This window comes from Gavialis gangeticus, unplaced genomic scaffold (genome assembly GCF_001723915.1).
Source record: "Gavialis gangeticus isolate Ggan-Ray unplaced genomic scaffold, GavGan_comp1, whole genome shotgun sequence".
In the NCBI taxonomy this organism is placed as follows: Eukaryota; Metazoa; Chordata; order Crocodylia; family Gavialidae; genus Gavialis; species Gavialis gangeticus.
The window spans coordinates 14,818,793-14,840,459 of NW_017728991.1; the positions used below are offsets into that span (position 1 = coordinate 14,818,793).

General features: G+C 47.6%; 1 protein-coding gene and 1 long non-coding RNA gene across 4 annotated transcripts in view; one reads left to right on the forward strand and one right to left on the reverse strand.

The window, feature by feature from the left end:
* The first annotated feature begins 16 nt into the window (after positions 1 to 16).
* On the forward strand, positions 17 to 21,661 carry SLC16A5 (solute carrier family 16 member 5). Of its 2 annotated transcripts, none has more exons than XM_019518008.1 (5): positions 17 to 139; positions 4,839 to 5,083; positions 14,462 to 14,605; positions 16,012 to 16,860; positions 20,285 to 21,661. In XM_019518008.1, the coding sequence occupies exons 2-5, from the start codon at positions 4,867 to 4,869 to the stop codon at positions 20,524 to 20,526; spliced, it is 1,452 nt and encodes a 483-aa protein (XP_019373553.1). In that variant the 5' UTR covers positions 17 to 139; positions 4,839 to 4,866; the 3' UTR covers positions 20,527 to 21,661. The 2 variants fall into 2 exon arrangements, with proteins under 2 accessions (XP_019373553.1, XP_019373546.1); XM_019518001.1 differs by lacking the exon at positions 17 to 139 and adding an exon at positions 4,223 to 4,739.
* Positions 7,969 to 21,667, reverse strand: part of LOC109297931 — a 21,692-nt gene continuing 7,993 nt past the window's right edge. Inside the window, exons 1-4 of one of the 2 annotated variants that reach the window (XR_002097469.1) lie at positions 11,542 to 12,265; positions 11,270 to 11,435; positions 10,079 to 10,474; positions 7,969 to 8,028 (exon numbers count right to left, since the gene is read on the reverse strand). This is a non-coding gene — a long non-coding RNA (uncharacterized LOC109297931). Of the gene's footprint in view, positions 8,029 to 10,078; positions 10,475 to 11,269; positions 11,436 to 11,541; positions 12,266 to 21,667 lie in introns of those variants that run through there. The other variant, XR_002097468.1, reaches the window with a different exon arrangement.

The following is a 21,667-nucleotide window of genomic DNA, read 5'->3' on the forward strand; positions in this document are numbered from 1 at the left end:
CCCGGCGCGGATCTCGGCTCCCCCCCGCGCTGTCTCCTCCTCCCGCCGGGGCGGGGGCGGCCCCGCAGGAAGCGGAGCGGGGAGAAAGGAGCCGCGGGTGCTCCGGCGTCGCTCCGCATGGAGGCGCCCGTGTGAACAGGTAACGCGGCGCGGGAGCCGCGCAGCGCCGGGCGCGGCTCGGCTCGCCCCTGCTCGGCGCCGAGGCTGGCGGCAGCCCCATCTCCCGCGGGGTGCGGAAATGAGGCGAGGGCACGGGCTCCTTCGAGTGGTTTTTTCCGCATTTCCAACCAAACCGAGTCCGTGCAGAACCAGAAGTGGGCGGGAAACTCCTCCACCCCCAGCTGGGGCTTCAGGTGCGCCCAGCTCCTCTGGCGGGCGTCCTCCGTGCAGGCCCACGCCCAGGGGCTTGGGGTTCACATGCCCCCCCCGAGTTTTGCTCGCCCTTACCGCTAAGGCTCCAGGAGCAAGCTAGGGTCTACTTGGATTTGCACCAAGTCTCTTCCCCCTCTGGCCTCATCACACAGGGGCAGAGGGGCCCCCCTGTGCCTGGCCATTGGCAAGAAGCAGTGCCATTCCCCCTTCTGCCCTCGGAGGGGGGTGGGAGAGCAGCCACGGGGTTTCAGGCACGCCACAAAGGGTCTCTCACCCTTCCCCACTTGTTCCTTGATGAGACAACTGCTTTCCCTTCTAAGTGTCTCAGGTGCCAGGGAGGAAGGACAGTCCCAAGGGCATGACTCACGGTCCCCCACTAGCTCCAGCCAGTTCCACCTCTTCCAGGGAATCAAAGTTTCCAAAACAGGAAGAAACAAGGGACCTCACAATAGGGCTCTCCAGTCCGTCCTCCACCAGACCCTACTCTTCTATTCAGACCCAGGCTTCAAACAAGCAGTTGCACAGACCGTCTCCCAGGGGCAGCCATCCCACACCAAAAGGGGGGACCTAGGTAGCCAGCAAATTATCTGAGCGGCCTACCTGCAGCCGGGCTCTCCCTCCCACGGCAGCAATCCACTTTTCTTGGTCAGCAGGTCTAGCAGGGTGGGGTTGTTGCAGCTCACACAGGCCCCCATGAATCCCCACCTCCTGGCCAGGGGAGAATTGAGCTTCATGCCCAGTCAGGTGCCTGGGCACGTGATTAACAATTAACATCAACAGTTTACCAGGACAAAGGCAGCTATATGGAATTCACTCCATTTTACAGATGGGGAAACTGAGGCAGAGAGCGAAACCACACAGTTAGAAGGGTCTTGAATCCTGATGCGCCGTCTTGAGCAACAGTTATTAGGTCCTGCTTCCTCCAACCTATGAAAAAATCAAGTGGCAGTGGCTCATTCGCGATCCCGTTGATGTCTGTGGCAAAACTCACAGACGTTCATGGGAGCACTGTCAGGCCCTAGCACATAACAAGCAATATTTTAATCAGCTGGTTAATAATGAAATGCGTGAGCACATTAGTGCTGCATCCTGCTTAACGAGTCTCACCAGCTGGGGTAGCACAAGGACCTTGGTACAGGTTTGTATGTCTGTTTACTAAGAAATAGATCCCTTGTAGACGGTGCTTATTTGCTCGTCTTTCAGGTCTTTATGCAAAGTTCTTTCTGCAGCCGCAATATTCCTGAGAAGAGTCCACAAACTTTTAAAATGATTTATGCAAGTTGTTTGCTAGTCCTTGGAGGGGGCGGTAATTGGCAACAGGAAAATATAGCAACACTGCATCAGGGAATGGAACGTGCTGCATCAGGAGCCGTGTGTCTGTAGCTCCCTTCCAGTCTTTTGCCTGCTATAAAGAAAGCAAGTAGTTGCATGTTGAACCCCACTCCCCCGATTCTCTTGAGAAACAACGCTTCAGTTGTGAACAGTGCATCTTACAGCCTAGCTAAGAGGGCAGGAAGATTGGGGAATGGTTTAGACAGACGAGAACACTTGCAAAGGGTTCTGCCCGGGTGCTGATGGGTGAGACTGGAGCATGGCAGTGACTGACAGCTGGGCTGATCCCATGGCTGTTTATCAAGAAAACAGTTTGTTGGGACAAGTATCTGAGACACACAAAAAAAATCACCAATATTGGCAAGAGATTGGCCAAAGACAGAACAACCCTGCTAGTGATCCTATCTCTGAACCGCACTAGAAGGACAGTGTATAGCAGCAAGCCTCAAGCAGGATACCATAGCACCCTGGGGTGCCTTAAGCTCCTTTCAAGGATACTGCAGGGTGCCACACAATACAAGCACTGTAAGGTGTGCAAACATGATTCACAAGACAAATCCAGAGATTTCAAACAGGAATCCATTGTGTTAAAAACCTGCTGAGCTCTTTGCAACAGAAGAATTGCTCCAGAATTTTTCTGCAGTCCAAAAAACAAGTCAAAACCAAGAACTGACATCTTCCAAGGGAGGCCTCGAGTCTATCAAAGAGTGCCTCGAATCTGAAAGGGTTGAGGACCATTGGTGTATAGAAAAGGTCCCTGTTTTATAGGCACAGGCAGGATTTCAGCCCATTGTCTTTCATGAGCAGTAAGCTTTCACTCCAAGAACTTTTAACGACACACGCAATGCATGAATAAATTCGGATTCTGCTCTCACTCTAAGCTGCTGATGTGACAAGGGACTAGTACAGGGAATGAAGAGACATAAAATGAGCCCTATCTGTGTGCAGAAAAACATCCCTCTGCCTATTAAAGGGCCTGCTTGCACTTCGCTTTATCAGCTATTAGATGCTGGGCTAGCTGTGCCAGGATAACCATTCCTCTGATCCTAAAGTGTTTGTACTAGTAGCTGTGCCTGGCCCATTACCTGGAGGAGAATTCCAACAAGGTGTTGTACCACAATAGATCTTACCTGTTGCAGGTTGTATGAGGTACAGCCAGGTGAGCTGGCACTGACATTAACTTGTTCCCATTTACCTTTGTTCAGGCAGCAGGCCTGGCAATGAAAATGTGAGAGTCAGACACCCAAGGAGAAGAACCTGGCTTGCGATGAGATGCCGTGGGTGGCAAAGGTGGTTAATAACTAAAGCAGGGGTGCATCTTAATGGGAGAATAAATGCACATCAGTAGCAAGTGAATACATATGGGAAGCATCATGGGCTTGGCAGTTAGCTAGATGAAACAAGTAAAGCGCTGGGCTGCGCAATTAGGGGCAGAAACAAATTGACCTGTAATTTTCCATGCTTGTGCTTGTGAGGCTCTTCATGCTGAAGACAGTCCTGAGCCAGAAAGTTCAGAGCTGTTTGCTCACACTAAAGGGCCAGGCTATGAACTGAGCAGAAGCATTTGCAGAGAATGAAGCTGTACCAATCATCCTCTCCCCACAGCCTTCCTCTGTTTATATAGGCTTTCAGACCACAAGACATCAGGGTAAATACTTGCTGTTTTGCACAGGTGCTGCACAGCTCTGTGTGGCCTCAGCTTGGATCAGGCCTTTTTTATTTGCTACTTTAAATGCTTAGTCATAGGGGAATGACCTCGCCTACATCACACATGCATGCTTATTTATCATCCTATTAGTTTACAGAGTGGATATTTCAGTACCGGCTGGAAGCTTGAAATTGTCTCCTTGACACCACTGTGTTTTGGACTTTGAGATATGAAGTCTGATTGGATTGTTTCAGGAATTAATTAACAAAATATTGCCCATAAAACTCTCCCTGAGAGACAGACTCTTAAGACATTGGGCAGCCAACATCAGAGTTAGTAATAGCCACACTGTTGCTTTCCACAGCTAAAAATATGTCACCTAAAAAAACCTCAAACAAAAGCCAAGCCAGATCAGTGCATATTGCAAGAGGGCTGTGAGGTCCAGCCCCGGAGTCAGGAGACTTATACTTTATTCCTTTGCCCATGGCTCACTGCATGACCATCAAATTCTCCATCAAACTTGGTTTCCCCATCTGTAGCACAGGGATTATAACAGTCACCCTCCTTTGAGCAGTGTCTGGGGATTCACAGGTATAATGGGCTGTTGTGCAGACTGGTTGGGATTCCCCTGTAACCTGAATGTCACAGAGATCAAAGTCTGGCCAGCTGCCAGGGGAAAGTATTGGAGTGACCTGGGTGTGGGGAATCTCCCTATTAGGGTTGCCAGCCCTCCCAGATTGCCGATTCGGGGAGACTCCCAGCCATCGATCTCCTGGTGAGCACTGAAAGCAATCTGGGAGATTTCCCCCCCCCCCAACATGATGATTAATTTCATTTTCTTAAAATATCCTATTAAACTCTCCCAGAATAGCATCAGTCAGAGTTGGCAATTGTACTCCCTACTGTTTCATTCTGCTGGCCCCCAAGAGAGGGACCCTGGGAGCTAACCCAGGTTTGCCTTTAAGGCTTAAACAGGAAAGTGAGAAGAACAGGGAGTTGCCTAAAATAGCTGGCAAAGAGGATTTGCATAAAGCTTCCTAGTATAGCTAGCCTGCCCTACTCAGTAGAGCTGTGTATGTTTTCTATTACTCTTGGCGTTTGCATAATTTTGGTTCGCTCCTCCACAGGAGGATTCTGTGACCTTAGCTCCCACCCGGTAAGGGGACTCTGACTGCCGAGGGTAGAAGGGAAAACAAGCGATGGGAGGGAGCCGGCAAGGGCAATTCATACCTCACGGAGGTGGAGCCACTTCTATACCTGGCCATGTGCAAAGCCTTGTGAAATAAAAGGGGAAGGCAGCACTTTCCCAAGGAGGCTGGTGCTGGGAGTCTGCAATGAGAGGAAGTTGTTGTGAAACACGCAAGACAAACAGCCGTGGTTGTAGAAGGTAGCAGCTCTCCTGAGCCCACAGTGAAGGCAGCTCTGCTGTGAATAGCCCTGTATCCTACCAGGGGCTGTACAATAGCTGGGCTCTTTTCTTTGACAGGTCAGCTTGGCAGAAGGTAAAAGCAGACATGTCCGGAGGGGGAGCAGTGCATGGGACTTCCAAGGCACAGGACCGAGGATGGGCCTGGATCGTTCTGGCGGCCACTGTGCTGGTTCAGGGGCTAACACTGGGCTTCCCCTCTTGCATTGGGGTCTTTTTCACTGACCTGCAGCATGAGTTCCAAGCCACCAACAGCGAAACATCGTGGTTCCCATCCATCATGACAGCATTGTTACATGCAGGAGGTAAGTAAGATACCAAGCAGCTACTTTCATCTTCTCCTGCTGAAGGCACTGGGCAGGGGGTCATTAACTAATGAGCATGTATTACAGTAGCTCCAGGCTGGGAACCAAATGTCACAGGGGACGGGAAAGGGGATACAGCCCAGGTATGAATCTGGATTCAGGCTGCTTGTGACCAAAAGCTTTTCATTTGGCAGCACCCGTGAAATGAGCCCAGGGTGTCTCTGACCAGGTCCCACCACCACAATCAGCCTTTGGTGGCAGTCACAAAGGTTGATTGGGACATGGAGACTGAACTCCTTTCTCAATTGTCTAGATTGTGCTGGAGGCACATTGGCAGGGAGAGAAAGGCTTAAGATGCTGACTCCCTTTCTCACCTGTCTTCTCCAAAACAGCCAAAATGCACTGCCTTTTGCACAACAGTTCCTTGGCTAGTGCATCTGATACTCTTACCCTCAGACTGCCCCTTCCCTCTCTGCGCCCATTTAGAGCATGTCTCTCTGCCTATACCACACCATACTCTGCCTTCCATGGTGTACAAGATACTAAGAGGCTTTTGCTGCCTCCAGAGAGACCCCCAAATACAAATCAACTGGATTAAAAGCAGCTGACAAGCAGCTGTCAGTTAAATAAGGACAGAAGTTAATGTAGCTCAGTGCCCAGAGATGGAGAAGACCATGTTCAGAGAAGTACTTCCTGCCTGCACAGTATCCCTGGCCAGTGTGGACAGGGAATTTGTTTCTCAGGACTATGCTAGCCAAGCTGTGCTATGCAGTGCGGGCCAGATTCATCTCTGCTGGGAACAGGAGGTGGAAGGAGAATTGCTTTCTGAGTATGAAGGAATGATTTCCCTGTGAGAGGAGAAATGGGGTCCTCTCTAAGTGATGACTGCTTTAGTTTCTGCTGTTCCGTCACGCCTCACCAGTACAGCAGGTGGGAAGTGCTTATTGGAGGTCCCTTCACAACTAATACCATCCCTTCCGAGGTTGCCCTTGTGGTCTGTGGGGACTCCCGGTGGAACAGAGGTTGTGACCATCTTACGCTAACACCACCTGGCACACTTTCCACTGCTGGGCATCCAGTGCCTTCATGTGTGCCAGGGGAAGCTGGAAGGCACCAGAGATGAATCCAACTTTATTTTAAGAATATGAGTTCTAGCTGGTACTTGACACTGTGGAGCTAGTGCTCTCCATTCTTTAGCCAACTGGCCTGTTGTGGTATTTAAACCATTTAGACATTTAGTGGCTCTTTGGCCTCTACATGCCCTTTGGACCAAGCCATCTGCTTCTTTGGAGCGGCTGCTTCAACAGAGCTCCCAGCCCAGCAGTTTCCTGGGTCCCTGAACTCTGTTCTTCCAGCTGAGGCACTGACTTTGCCTTGGCACTACAACCAAGTGCCAGAGCATCATTTCTGTGGTTCTTACCAGAAAGAGGTACAATGCTGTGGGCACCTGCCCCTCCCTCCAAAACAGTCATCAGGTAGGTGTCTTTGCTGCAGAGATGGCTTGGTCTACAACACTTGCTAGTCAGTGACTTGTGTAACTCCTGACTCCAGAATTAATTGTCTTCTCAGGGACACTAAAACCCACATTCCCCACCTGTGCCAGGAGCATAGGAATCAGCACATGATCCCTGGATCAGGGGGAGTCTGGCACCACAGCCAAAAGGGAGCTATGAAAGATTAATAAGGTAGCAGTCTCAAGAGGGCACTTTACTTGATCAGAGAATTCAGTGGTCACTAACTAATTAATTGTCAGGGCCCCCTCGGGAGATAGAGGAAGTACCAGGAGCTGCCTTTCACCAGTGGGGAAACTGAGACATCAAGGAACTAAGCAACTTGCCTGGTGTTAGCAACGAAGCAGGATTTAGAACACACATGCTACTCCCCTTGCACACCCAGGCCCAGTCTCTTCTCTTTCTCTGTAGCAGGGAGCTATATATTAGGGAGCCTTCACAGACATTAAGGCCCAGAGGCAAGGGATTTAGGTACCTAATTCTCTTAAAGTCAATGGGACTTAGACACCTGGATCAGGTTCTTTGCTCTCTCACCTTTAAACCCTCCCAGAGATTCACTTCTAACAGGATATACACAGGAAAAAAGGCAACCATGACTATGATTATTGTTTTGCCGTTTTTGTATATATATAATTGCACTTCAAACCCTTCTCATTGTGCTGCTCACAGGCCTTCACCAAGTGACAACCTTATCTTATCACTGTGACCTCTCCCTGCCTTCCTCTAACTCTAGTCCATTTGTTCTTTTCACAGATAAAAAGAACGTGTCTTTTTATCTGTGCCATGAGGTACTAATTAGACTTTTGTCCATTAGAATACAATGAAGAGTAGTACACTACCCTATTAATATACACATATGGAACACAGTGAGTGTGTGCATACACTATGTCATTAGTGACAGACATGTATGCACGTATCTGTATGTACCTATGTGAGCACACTCAAAGCATTACATAGATAAACTGAAACTACTGGTTTATAAAACTACTGGTATATAAGCCTTGCAAATGCTCCCACATGTCATTCTTCCCTCAAAGGCTTCTGGTTGCATTTAACTGTTTTATGGAGTTAAAGAGTATCCTACAACAACACACAGAATGGCCCTTGGGTGTTTAGTAACACAAGAAAACAGAAAACCACAAAGAAGCTTTGAAAAGTTCAGATCCTCAAAAGGGACTCATTTAGTTATACTCATGGCGAGGATACAAAAGCAAAACATAACTGCTTAATGTTATCTTTGGGTGCAACAGTGCTCCAGAAGAGTCTGGAGTGGGGAGATGGACCTGTAAGAAGAGGTTATAAGAATAGGCAAGGGTAGGGAGATTGACCTGTAAGAAAGAGCTATAAGAATTTCCTACAGTCATGTACTTCTTGGTGTAAGCTCCATGGGCATCAAACCCTGGGTACACTCAGCTCCTTCTGCATTGGTCTTGGCTAAAAAAAAAGAGGAAAAAAAGGTTATTACATAACTCAGCCAAGAGGAGGAAAAACAGTTAAGCTGAGTCCTGGCTAAATTATTAAATAATGGGCTGAAGCCAAGTAAGGGAATAATGTAGGCTGGGCATTGGGAAAAATTTCCCAACAATAAGCTAGCATAAGGATTGCTTAGTTCCCAGGGGAAAGCAGTGGTGGGAGTCAGGATAAACAAAGAGCTCGGGAAGGATCCATAAGGCGGAGAGTGGATTGAGGAAGGGAATCTCTTTCAGGGCTCTTAGTAGGATTTATCCATCACTAACTTTTAGACACTGGGATTCAGCAGTAGTTAGAAAAGCCCTCTTTCCAGCAGGGAAAGGATGTCCCACCCTTTGGACTTCTCTTAGAAAAGCTTCTGCTGTGGGTCTGTGATATTAAAGAATATGAGCAGCTCTGCTACTTCAGTAAGAAGGCTGGAAGGACTCCAGATAGGAGAGGGGGGTGGAGGTCTCCAGTGGCATCACACCATCAAGCAGTGCCAAACCCTTCCTTGGTGGAGCTCCCCCTGGTAGCTCCAGCCCACTAGAGCATCTCTGGGGAGTCCAGACATACTGGTGTTTGCCCCAGCTCTGCAACCAGAGCACACAGGTCAGAATAGCAGGCTTTCTCCACCCCAACGTGTGCCCGACTCCCAGGCGACAGCCAGAATCTAGCCCAGCCTTTCAAAAGCTCCCTTTGACTTCATGATATTTATGGGGATGGAAGAAAGAAAAATATCCAGCCAGCTCTAAAGCACCCATTTAAATGGGCTGTGCCTTGCAACACCCTCTCTGCATGTACCCTGTGCTTGTTCTATGAACAGATCACAGTATGAGCTGGCACTAGGGGAAAGGGCTACAGTGTGCTACCTGGGGCTGAACATCTGAATTGTTCCGTCAGCTCTGTATGCCCCAGCACCAGTGAAAGGTGACACTTTGAAGAAAGAAAAAAAAAACACTGAGTCATGCTTATGCCAAGGTTGCACAAGGAAACCCTCATTCACCAATGGTTATCTCCTGAATAGGCCAAAGTGGATGGCTGACAGCCAGGGGAGACCGGGGTTGCAGCAAGTCCAGAAATATAAGGCAGAAAAAACAAAATCACAGGTGGAACTATGCTGAATGTAGAGAGATCCCTGTGAAAGCTCTGCAGAAATATTGAGCCCAGCGCCCAGACTCCACCACCCAGAGCACACTGCTCTCCACAGATTGAGGATCTGTGGATCCAGACTCAAATATTCCACAATAAGCAGGAGATTCTGGATGCTTGACTCAAGACAGAGAGGCTGGAAGCCTCAATCCATCTCTGGTTAAGCACCCAGAACCAGTGCCTAACTTTTGAAAACTTAGTTCATGGTGTCCAATATGCTGTCCTCCAACCACAGACATATACAGCACCTCCTGCTATCAGCGGAAAAGAGTTTATTAGGGCCCCCTGTCTTTAAAGACTTTCTTAGGCCAGGCACACTGCTGTCCTGAGCCATCCAAGCAGGTAGCATCCAACAGCATTTAGATAGCCATATTATCACTCTCATTTTCCTAAAGGAAACAACCATTTCCTGACAGCTCAGCACCATAGTTCAGGGTCAAGGGAAGAAGGCCATTAAACTGATCAGGAAGCCATAAAATGGAGAGGGAAAGAACAGCATGGCAGTTATTAAATTGACCATCAGAACAGTAGCAGAAGGGCATGTGATGAGACAGGGCATAACCAGCCAATTCCAAGCCAGATGCGTCTACTCTGCAAATTTATGTCTCAGTGTTCAAGCTGCTAAAATGCGGAGGGACACATTCTTGCTCACGGACTCTGGCACAAAGCAGTACACACGGCTGGCGTGTGAAGCAAAACCCAAATAAAATTCAGGGAAAAAAGAACCAGGCTTAAATTATTTTGTTTTTCTCCCTTCCTTGTTATGACACTTAACTCAAGGGGGGAAGGAAGGGGGAGGAAATCAAGCTGTGACCATTTCCAGCAAATGGAGGAAACAAATTGAAGAGGGAACCAATAGAAAAGTTCCACTTTCTAGACAGACCTTGTCATCATCAGTGGTTTTGCAAAGGTTACTCATGCAAAAGAGAGCTGAGTGAAGTTAATGCCTGCCTTGTATTAGGTTCTTGGGACCTGTTGCTCATAGCTAGTTTTCCCCATTTAGCAGATTGGCAAATGCACTTCCAGTACTTACTACACAGGCCAGGAGTTCTCCGGTGGCATGTAGCACATTCAGATTGCATCAGTAACAGAAAGTCTCTCTCAGGAACCATCAGCTGGACAAAAGCAGAAGGACAGCTGGTGTAGCATGGGCTCATCACTACTGTACTTTGCATCTTCCATGGCTCCTAGTCCATTTCTGGTACCTATACAAGGCCACCTTCTCCAGAGCCTTCAGCAGGCTGGAGGACCATCCACATGACCTGACAAAACAGCGGTTCTGTTTTGGGACAATGTAGAATAAAATGGAAGAGAAGCAAGTTGATGGTCATCTCAGTCAGGGGTGGAGGGAGGGGGCTGTAGTGAGGGGGGGGTTACAGGAAGAAATTAGACTTGAAGCCTGACAAATCTCAGAACGTGCTGCAAGATCCGCCTTTTTGATAGTCTTTTCACCATGATTGGCAGGATTTAAATATATGCTGACTGAGGCTTTGAAACCTGTCAGTTCAGCTTTGGAAGTGGAATAGGGCTTCTAAGACATCAACAAAGCCTCCAGCAACATATATAACTCTCAGCAAAACTCTCTAAAAACTGGTAAAGGCAAGGAGCAAAGTATTCCACAAAATTCATAACTGAGCAGACAAATCCAAGTTTACCAGCGCACTGAGTCTCTCTAACGCCAGTAGCATTGTGGAAGTTTCTAAGACAGTGGTTCTCAACCAGGGTGCCATGGCATCCTGGGGTGCCTTGAAGTTCTTTTAAGTGTGCCACAGCATGCCATGCAACGCTAGCACTGTTAGGTTTGCAAATATGATTCACAAGATAAATCCAGAGATATCAAATAGGAATCTGCAGTGTCAACAACATTCTGACCTGTTAAGGGCTTTCTGAATTCTTTGCAACAAGACTTGCTCTAGTATTTCTTTTTTTTGTAGTCAAAAAACAAACTAAAAACTAAGAGCTAGCATTTTCCGGGGGGGAGCCTTGAGTCTAACAAGGGCTAACTTGAGTCTACAAAGCTTGAGAACCACTGTTCTAAAAGTTCAGTAGATAAGACAAGCATGAGGAAGATCACTTGAGAGATCACATGTTGTCCCTGATCTTGGAAACTCAGCCTGAGCAGATTCCTTCTTCCAAGATGTTGAGTCAAGCAGAACTGTCTCTGCACTGTGTTTTGTCCTCATGTAGCTGTAGGGCTTGAGTCAGTCCATTCACTTCATCAGAATCATCCAGCTTTGCCCCTGTGTAGACAAGAACAGCATTAGACCCTCAGATTTTACTAATGTTGTCAACTCTTGTAAGTTTAGGACCAAACTAAAAAAAAAACGAAAAAACCAAAAATCCCACCTTACTTTAAGTACATGAAAGCTGAGATTTCAGGGTGGGGCTTTAAGAAAACTGAATCTCAGCTTTCTGCTTCTTTGTTTTTTTAAAGTTTTTAAAGCCCTGAGGGCTGTAGGAAACAGCTTGAGAATGTGAAGCATGCCCAGAAAGCTCAAAAGCTACCAGACATTTTTAAAAAGAACCAAATATTTATTCTTTAGAGAGAATTCTCATGGCTTTGTTTTAACTTCTCGGGCTTGCAGCACTGCTCCAGCAGCCTGCAGTTCCTTCTGTGGGAGGGAAAATCATTCTGGCCACCACACTGCTGAACCTACCAATTACTTTTTCAAAAGCTCTAAACAGGTGAAATCTCTCATGCAGATCAAAATACAAGGCAGCTGCAGCCTGCACGTTAATCAAATTCAGCTGCTTGCTTGACTATTATGGATTTTGTTTCAACCAGCACATTGTTTTTAGGATAAAAAATTTGCCACTGGTTATTTTCCCACTCTGATCAGTTGCGGATGTCCGTGAGCATTTTGCAGTGGCTTATGCAATGCTAAATTTTAAAAAAACCCTCCTTTTCAGAACAAAAGGGAAACTTTTATTTCTGTCCCCCTCCCGATGGACTCCAGGCCTTTGAAACAGAAGAGCCTGTTCCTCCCTCAGCATTTCAGGGCTGTCCTGCCCTGCCCCAAAGACAAGTGCCCTATAATTAGCAATATCAACATATTAGCAGTTTGCCAGCAGCCTGGCAGCATAAATTTACATTAATAACTAAACAGAGATGCTTCACGTCCATACTTGCTTGGACATTGTGTTGCTGGATGGAATTTGTTAGCAGAACGCACCAGCAGTGCAAACAGCAAACCCCAATATCCCATTTGAGAGTAACGGCAAATCTGGCTTCTGACATAGGTGAAGCATTAGTTGCTGTGGGCTGCACTGCTGATGCGTAGGCTAGGTACAGGAGTGCTGGGTTCAATCATTAGCTTGGATGACCTTCTCTGGCACGCAGCTATTCTGAAACTTGTCAAATGCATGGGGATTGGCAGGCATAAAGAGCTGTAACTTGGCATTAACTTGGCATTGTTATTAGATTCCATGGCAGATGAAGGGGTGGGCAGCTGGACAACTGCACACATCACAGGTTGGATACTGGGGACTGCAGAGGTTCAATTTTGTTCTAACACAGAGCAGAACAAGCCATTTGGTCTGTTTCTAAATCATCCTCTTTGAGGGCACTTGTCATCTTTCTCCCATTCTTGCCTTCCTTTGGGCTGGGTCTGTCCTCCTTTCAAAGGGCTCTCATCCCCATGGGAATATTGTCAGTCCCAGTGCTCCTGACACTTCAGGTGCTCTGTTGCTTTACTGTGAAAGGCTGAGATCTCAGAACGCTTTTCCATCTCTCCATCTCCAAGTTGAGTCCTGGAGTCAGAGAGTGCTGGACTCACCCTTAACCACAGCAGTGGAGATTCAGGGCTATGGCATCACCTACTTGAATAGGAGAAACTCAAAGGAGGTAGTCAAGTTTAGGCTTTAATCAGCAAAGCACAGATGGGGGCATGCCCCCAAGCATGAGTTCTGGAGCTGACTCTGAATGAAGTGGGGAGGGAGGGAGGAAAAGGGGCTTTTTCTGAAGGTGGGAATCCAAGATCTGGATGGGAAGAATCATTAGATTCAGCCTAGGAATCCTGTGACCAATTGCTATAGTCTTTGAATTAGATCTAAACCCAAGGGGGCAGAATTTGGACCCAACTTCAGACTCTTCCTGTATTCAAGCTTTGGCAAGGCCCTGATCAGCACTTCTCCCACATTAATTCACTAACCCATGCCAAGCCCCTGAGAGCAGGAATTACTCCTGTCCCTTTTTCCCTCTGAGGAAACTGGGGCACCAAGCAGGCATGTGACTTGCCAGAGTCACAAAAGAATTCTGCATCAGAGCTGGAATAAACACCTTCCTTCTTCTTTATCCCAGTCCAGCACCTGCTGTGTTGGTCTGAGTCAATCTCCAGGTTTATAGCCAGGCACAACATTTTCCTGCACTCCCTGAAGGTTGAGCTGGCTCTTCCGAGGCAGCACCTCCCAGCTTCAATGGATGGGACCCCTCAGCCAAAATCAGCATGGGAGTTGGTAGGAAGTTCCCAGGCATTGGGCCTTATTTGCAAAAGGGCTGTTTTTAGTTGGCTGGATTTTCTCTTTATTTCTCTTCAATCTGTTTTTTCTCTTCATTTTTTCTCTCAACTGGTTCTTTCCACCATTGTCTCCCCTTCTTACCTTCTTTGTTCATACCAGAACTGTTGGAGCATCACTGAGATGCTGCAGTCCCGCAGCACTCTTGACTTTGGGGGTGAACCCATCACCCAACTGGAGAGCACTTGAGAGATGCTGGCAAGAATTTAATACGGAGCACTTACACTGTCACAGCACCATGCACATGTTTCTGCTGTATCCTCCTTCCTAGAGAGACATCCCTGGAGGGAGAGCTCTGCGCCAAATGTATTCCCCATGACCACAGAAATCCAGGTCTTCAAGGACATGCCCAGAATTTGTACGTCATCAGCTCAGAGTTCCCTTCGTGATTGCTCCTCTGTCTCCATGCAGAGCTCCCAGAATCCTCCGCAGGGAAGCATGGCAATCCATTTGTTATACTTGTCCTACCTAAAAGCCAGTAGATAATCAGATCTGGGGAGCCTTTGCCTTGACTAACACAAATTGAGCAAGAGCATGGAAGGGTCAGGAGTGCTGGTTTCTATTCCTGGTTCCTCCACCAAATCGCTGTGGGAACTGGGAGGATCATAAGGGAATTCTCAAGCGAGTCATGCTGCATGCCACAAGTGACCAAGGAATCCAGGTCTCTATAGGCCCTGGGGGCTAAAACCCAATGCAGAATTGTTTGTCCATCTTGAATTTCTCTCTGGACACTTGTTCATTTGCTTTTCAGGCCCCCTCTGCAGTGTCCTGGTCGAGCGATTTGGCTGCAGGTTCACAGTGATGCTGGGGGGTCTGCTCAGTGGAGTGGGCATGGTGTCCAGCTCTTTCTCCAAGTCCATCAGCCAGCTCTACATAACAGCCGGCTTTATCACGGGTGAGTGCTAAGTTAGGACATGAGGCCTCAGTCACTGCCCTTGTTGGGATTTGGGTGTTGAAAGTGTTGGGGAGCGGTGTAGAAGGAGCAGAGCCCGGGCTGAATGTTCGGGTCTTTCCCTCATCCAGCAAACAGGACCGATCAAAATACGCACAAATTGGTAGGATTAATGGGCTGAATAGCCAGCAGCCTCTTGCACTTGCCTATGGCACATACTATTCAGCTAGGCTCGTTGGAAACAGCTTCTCCCACAATTCCCCACAAGGATACACATCTCTACAAGAGAGAAATGATGAACAAAGATACTACCATTTTTAGAAGCTGGGTGGTTTTCTGGTTTTGAGGAGAGGGAAGGTCATATAAGGGGGCTGATTTTTCTGAACTTAATTTCTCCGAAACTGCAATGTGGTACACTGGGAAAAAATCCATGTGGGTCCTGTGTGTTCATAGCTCACCCCTCCCTATTCAGAGAAGTCAGAACACACCCTTTTTCGACCAAAATGATATTGAAACTTCCCCCCCGCCAAGTGATTCTCAACCACTTGCGGGGGTGGGGGGTAACATGGGGGTGCCTGATGTGGGAGACGATAAGCTCAGGGTCAGGCTTGTCCCTACCTGACTGCTCCCCTGCCCCTCTTATCCAGCCCCTCTGCAAGGATGCAAGCACTGTACTAAATACATTAGTTTCTGAAATGGGGTGCCACTTAATCCTCAAAAGTTATGGAGAGCTCTCAAGTCTAAAAAGGTTGAGAACCACTGCCCTGAATATTTCTATTATGTGTCCATTAAGGGACTCTCCCTCTTTTTGTAGCACAAAGTCATGAATTTCTGCAGTCAAGTCACCCTGGGACTCAGTCTCACTGGATCTTTGCGAGCAAAGCAGGGAGATATAGGCAGACATACTAGTCTGAAGTCAAGTACAAGATGCAGTAGATTTGTGCCTTATAGATTAACTAAAGTAGGTATCTATATAATATAAGCTTTTGTGGGCTGTAGCTCACTTTATCAGCTTCTGAAGCAAAAGCAGGGTCAAAGTTGATGATCACTGCAACAGCACAGAAAACCCATCAGCAGGAAATACCATTCCATTCTCTAAGTTAGTAAAATGACTTAATGAAGGCAAGTCTCTATCACGGGAGTAATTATCCTGGTACCATTTTGTCAAGATCAGGGGTTTTGGGACACATTTCAACTTGGATGAGAGCATCCAGCTCACCTAAAATTGCCTGAATCTCTACGTAAGATGCTGCTTTTTATATCATGTGCTGAGCTACTAAAAACTCGTGCACAGTTACAGAGTGGTGGCTGAGGTAATTCGTGGGCACGGCAGAGGCTAATGATCCTTCAGGCAGAAAGGTGCTTTGGAAACCTAAAACATTGCTATTGTTTTCTCTCTTTTTTTCAAGGCCTGGGATCATGTTTCAGCTTCCAGGCGGGAGTGACCGTGCTGGGATACTACTTCGTGCGCCGGCAGGCCCTGGCCAATGCCGTAGCATCTAGTGGTGTTTCCATTGGTCTCACGCTGTGGCCCTTGATTTCCCAGTACTTGCTGGATGAGATGGGCTGGAGGAACACTTTCCTCATCTTTGGGGGGGTGCTGTTGAACTGTTGTGTCTGTGGAGCCATCATGAGGCCAGTCCAGCTCGAATCTCCTAGTCCTAGACAAGTGTCAAGGGAGACAACAGAGGGGGCACAGCTATCCAATGGGGCTGGCCCTCACCCAGCAGAGCCCCCGCAGCAGGGCAAGTTTGCTACTTGCTGCCGGATGCTACAAAAGTACTTGGCCTTTGACGTCTTCTACAAAAACAAGGGTTATCAGATTTATACCATTGGTGTGACCTGGATGGTGATGGGCTTTGTGCTGCCTCTGATCTACCTGGTTCCTTACGCCACCCGGAATGGGGTAGAGGAGCGCAAGGCTGCCCTCCTCATCTCCATCATTGGCTTCATCAACATTTTCATGCGCCCCATGGCTGGGCTGCTCTCAGGACTCAACATCTTTGCTGGGAGGCGCATCTACCTGTTCAGCCTAGCCGTGCTGCTGAATGGCCTCAGCAACCTCATCTGCATCATCTCAGCGGACTTCAGCGTGCTCGTCCTCTACTGCCTCATCTACAGCGTGTCCATGAGTGGCATTGGAGCACTCGTGTTCCAGGTGCTGATGGACGTGGTGGAGATGGACAGGTTCTCAAGTGCCTTGGGGCTCTTCACCATCCTGGAGAGCATCACCATCCTCATTGGGCCACCACTTATAGGTGAGAAAAGTTTGCTGGCTGGGGAGAGGATTGATAGGGCCCTGAAGCCAAACCTTGGGAGGTGTCAAGTGGAGGGAGGGCGAGAGGAATTATCCCATTTCCCTAGGGTCCTGGGGAGGGAACATCATTAACAGGAGCTTCATCTTCCCTGGTGTCTCTAAGAGGAGGGCTTGCAGTTGGATTCCTTTTAATCACCAGAGGGCAGGGAGAGGTAACCTGACTGGCAGACAGCTTCAATATCCAAGAAGGTGACAGGTTTTTGGATCTTCACTGGCTGGTAGACAGAGACTGAGAAATATTCACAGGGCAGGATCTCTCACCACTTCGCTTACTGCACCAGTCTCTACCTGTCCCTGGAGGCTTCTTAGCATGCAGTCCAGACAGAACAGTCTGATCACAGAATCACAGAAAACAAGGGTTGAAAGGGACCTCAGGAAGTCATCCAGTCAAACCCCCTGCTTAAAGCAGGACCAGAAGTGTAGTAGGTTCTGTGTCGTGCAGGACACCTACAGTAGGAAGGGGAATGTGGTTGCTTAGGCATTTGGAGCCACTTCTGTCTCTCCCTGTTGTTGGCCCCATGAATTAATTCTATTTTCTCTGGGAGGAGGAAAGGAAGCAAGGATTGCCATTTGCCCCATCCCTTCAGCCAGATGCAGTTCACCTTGAACCCCATTAGGTGTCCTGTTAACATCTCTGTTGTTCCTCCATGAAGTAGCACTGCAGTGCAACAGCAAGCAATGCAACAAGTGACTTAAGAGACAGGAAACTGGCACTGAATGTGAATCTCAGGCTAAGGACCTGAGTCCCTGACACACTAGGAGCTGAATGAGCACTGGTGAGGGCACTGCTAATCCCTAGAGAATGAATTTTGTGTCATTCAGCAGCAACCCCTGCTGCAGTAACAGTGTTTGAGGATGCTCCTATTCTCTATCGGTGCCACTGATGTAAAGCAGCAAGTGGGGATATCACTTGTTATGAACATGCTGAGCCTAGGCCTAGATCCTAGGCTTAATCTCTCAACAGGTTGCCTAGAAATGTCCCAAACACTGGGCAGAGCCAGAGCAACATGGTGCGGGACTGAAGAGACCTTGTGAGCTTGGGAGAGATGTAAAACATGGCCAGAGATAGAAAAGCAAGAGATGACAGGCCTTGCATCAACATCCACAGATGTGAACCTTTGTTGCTTGGTCTAGCAGGTCACCTCACACTGATCAAATGCTGCCCTGCTACTTCAGCGCCTTCTTAAGGTGCTTTTGTCACAGGGACTACGCTATAATGGCAAAACACATGCAGCTCCTGCTGTGAAACAGAGGCAGTCTTCCAGGATAGGCTTGCTGAGACCAGGGCCATTCTAATGTAATGGCCACACTTCCTGCATACACTAACCTGCCAGGGAGTCCCAGAAGGAAAGTCATTCATGTGTGTCAAACACTTTGAAATCTTCTGATGGCAGGTGCTAGGGCAGAGCAAAGCGTTGGCACTGTTACCAGATTCTGCAAAACCAGCAGGAATGCATTTCCTGTTGCTCCATTTACACTTGCACTCAAGGAGCCTGGTGTGGACGCTCATTTTAAGAGAAAGGGCCATTAATTAACATGCAGTGTTTGGATAATGACTGTTCCTTCAACTTCCCTCACGTATTTACACCGTAATGGGCAGAGAGGACACACTGTAATATCCCTTGAATATTGCCTGTTTCCAACTAAAACAAAGGTTAGTTATTCACACACATGAAGTGCCTGCATCTGAATGGGGCTCACCCTAACTAGCCTGTCTTAAAGGCTCTACATCTTTACAGTGCATTAAAAACATGGATTAGTCTTGTTACCTGCAAATCCTGCTCTCCCTGACTATACCCTTTCATGAAGGAGGGTTTCAGTTTAGAAGCAAAACAAGTAGATTTTCAGATTTTGTAGAATCAAAGAGAAGTAGGACTGGAAGGGACCTCCAGAAGTCATCCAGTCCATCTCTCAGCCTAAGGCAGGTTCATCCCTATCCAAACCATCCCATACAAACTGTAATCTAAGCTCTACATAAAATGACTGTAAACCCTGACGCAACACAGACCTAACACCTAAACCTGCAACAGGTAAAGCAGAACCACAGCAGTCAAGATCCTACTTCTATGAAATGTCAATGTATGCTCAAGAGGTCCCAAGGACAGAGCCAGCCCCCCCAAGGCCATGCTACAAAGGACCAACCCCTGTCTGCAGCCTGTACCAACCTGACCATGGAGTAACATTCCTTCCTCATCCCAAATACGGTGATCAAGCTGACCCTAAGTGGAAGGGCAAGACCCCCTAGCCTGGAACCTTTGGCTTTTGTCCCAACAGGCGCATTGGCACAGCCCAGTCAAAGTCCCTGGCCTTGGCTGTAGCCAACACCCAATGTCTCTGAGGAAGGCTTAAAAACACGTGTAGCATAATGAAAGGGGGCTGGGGGGGTAACTGCTAAAGCCCAGAAGCCTGGGAAATCTCTATAGTAGAACATAGACACAGCCACACCTGAATCATCCCCAACCAGTGGCCATCCAACCTCTTCTTCAACCCCTCCAGTGATGGAGAGTCCACAGCTGCCCCAGGCATCTATCCCACTGCTTCACTGTTCTAGCAGTGAAGAAGTTTTCCCAGATATCCAATCTAAATTTACTTTCTGCAACTTCAAGCCATTGATCTGCATCCTCCTCTCTGCAGCAAGAGAGAAAATGTGCTTTCCCTCGTCTTTATGGCAGCCTTTCAAGTATTTGAAGCTTGCTGTATTCTCAGATTGGGAATTAGCCTATTCCAATATCTAGTGACTACTACCGATTTTTAAGGCCCCCTGCTGAGGAAACTAAATGAATAAATAAATTGCAGGAGGCTGAAGTTGTTTGGGAGTCTTCCCTCTTTACTGACTTGGCTTTTTATTGAGTAAACACTCATACAACTGCAGAAAGTCAGCCAAGTTATTAAAAAGAAATAGTCCAGCATCTGTACTTGGGAAAAGTTAGCCCATGGATGAATGCTTTTAGGCTGTGACACACTTCAGGCAGAGCTCACTGTTGGGCTGTTTTCAGGGCAGGGTTTTTTTGTTTTTGTTTTTTTTGTTTTTTTTGTTTTTTTTACTAAAACAGCTAATTTAGGGTTTAAAAAAGACATATTGTCTACACTAGCCCATGCTCCAACTTCTCCTGTAGGCATCTCTTCTTTCCTGTCTGAGGTCATAGTCTCTGCCTAGATAAGTTACCATTACTTCCCTGTCTTACCAGGCTTAGTAGTGTTGCTGTGAGCTGTTAAACACCTGCTTTGTTCCACCCCAATTGCAGCTCCATTTGATGGCGAGGTGACCTCACTGCTGTTTGTCAGATGATTTGGAGTCCTAGGCATTACAGAAGTGTAAGATGCTTTCTTTTACTGTCTGGCTAAGCCCCAGTTCTCTGTTTCAGGTCTCCTGGTGGACCTAACTGGCCAATTCAGTTACGTCTTCTATGCTTCCAGCTTCTTCATGGTGTCAGCTGCACTATTCACGGGGCTCAGTTTCTGTGCTCTGGAGAGAAAGAATAAGCTGAAAGAGGCCCCAAAGGGGACTGCAGACAGTCCCTCCAAATACCAGTACACCGAAGTGCCAAGCAAGCCAGAGGCAGAGGGGCAGGCCCCTCCTGCTGTCATGTATATCACCAGCATATGAACAAACTGGAACCCAAGGAATCCCAGGGCCTGTGCACACAACCTCAGTGGAGGCAGGTAGGAAACAAGTGCCTGCTTTTCACAGTGACCCACATCCTCCTTCTGCTGGGAGCTTCCACTTGCCGGGACTATGTCACCTTCTAGACAGAAGACCCAGAGGAAGGGACTGAACCCTAACACCCCTCATCAGCCTGCAAGCCAAAGAACAGACAGCACTTTTTTTTTTTAATGCCTGATGCGAATCACAAGGCAATGACAGAAGTCATTTGGTGACATCATGGTTAATTGAATCTAGTTAGCTTCAAGTCTATGACTTTTTTTTTTTTTAAAGGCCGATTTCTTTTTCAAGTACAGCTGTTTTTAAGACCAGAAAAGCTCTGTTAGCACATTGGCCTCTGCACTACCACAGCTTCCTGATACCAGTGACATTTATCAGTCCTGGATGAGTTACACACCAAGTCATCTTGTTTGAACACACCCTCCTGGCAAGGACTGGAAGTGAAACTTAACCACCTCCCACAGAGGGGCAGGGAGAAACACCTTCATTTCAGGGGAAAAGGCACTTCTGCCATGTCCCCCATCTCTGAATGTGGAAGTTGTTATACGGGTTGTAGAACTCAGGCAAGTTTCATCTGTCAATCGCATCTAGGCCAAGTGGTTTTTCTTACGAGCTAATGACCAAAAAAATGAGCATTCTTGCATTTCAAGGGCATTTTCAGGGAAACAAAGGTTTCAAACCAAACCCCAGGGAAACAGGGCAGACTCAGAGTGCTTGCATTTTATAGCCAGTTACTTCTCAAGTGCTTTCCTCCACACCCTCGCCCAAAAGAGCTGTAGGACAGGATCTGACAGTTCATGGCCAGCATAAACATATTAAGACACTAAAAGAAGGACCAGCACTTAGAGATGGACATTTCCTTCCCTTGCCTTGTCCAGGACCAATTATTTGAAAAAAGTCCTGGACTTGCCAGACACAGGGCCAATTTCAGCACTAATGTAACACTCAGAAGGTCAGGGTCTTCTCTGGTATAAATAGACCTAAGTCAACCCTAGATGATTGGAGTTAATGACACCCACTTTCTGATGAATAAGCGAGTCCACACTGATGTAATCTAGGAGACAAAAAGAAGTGGAAGAAGAAG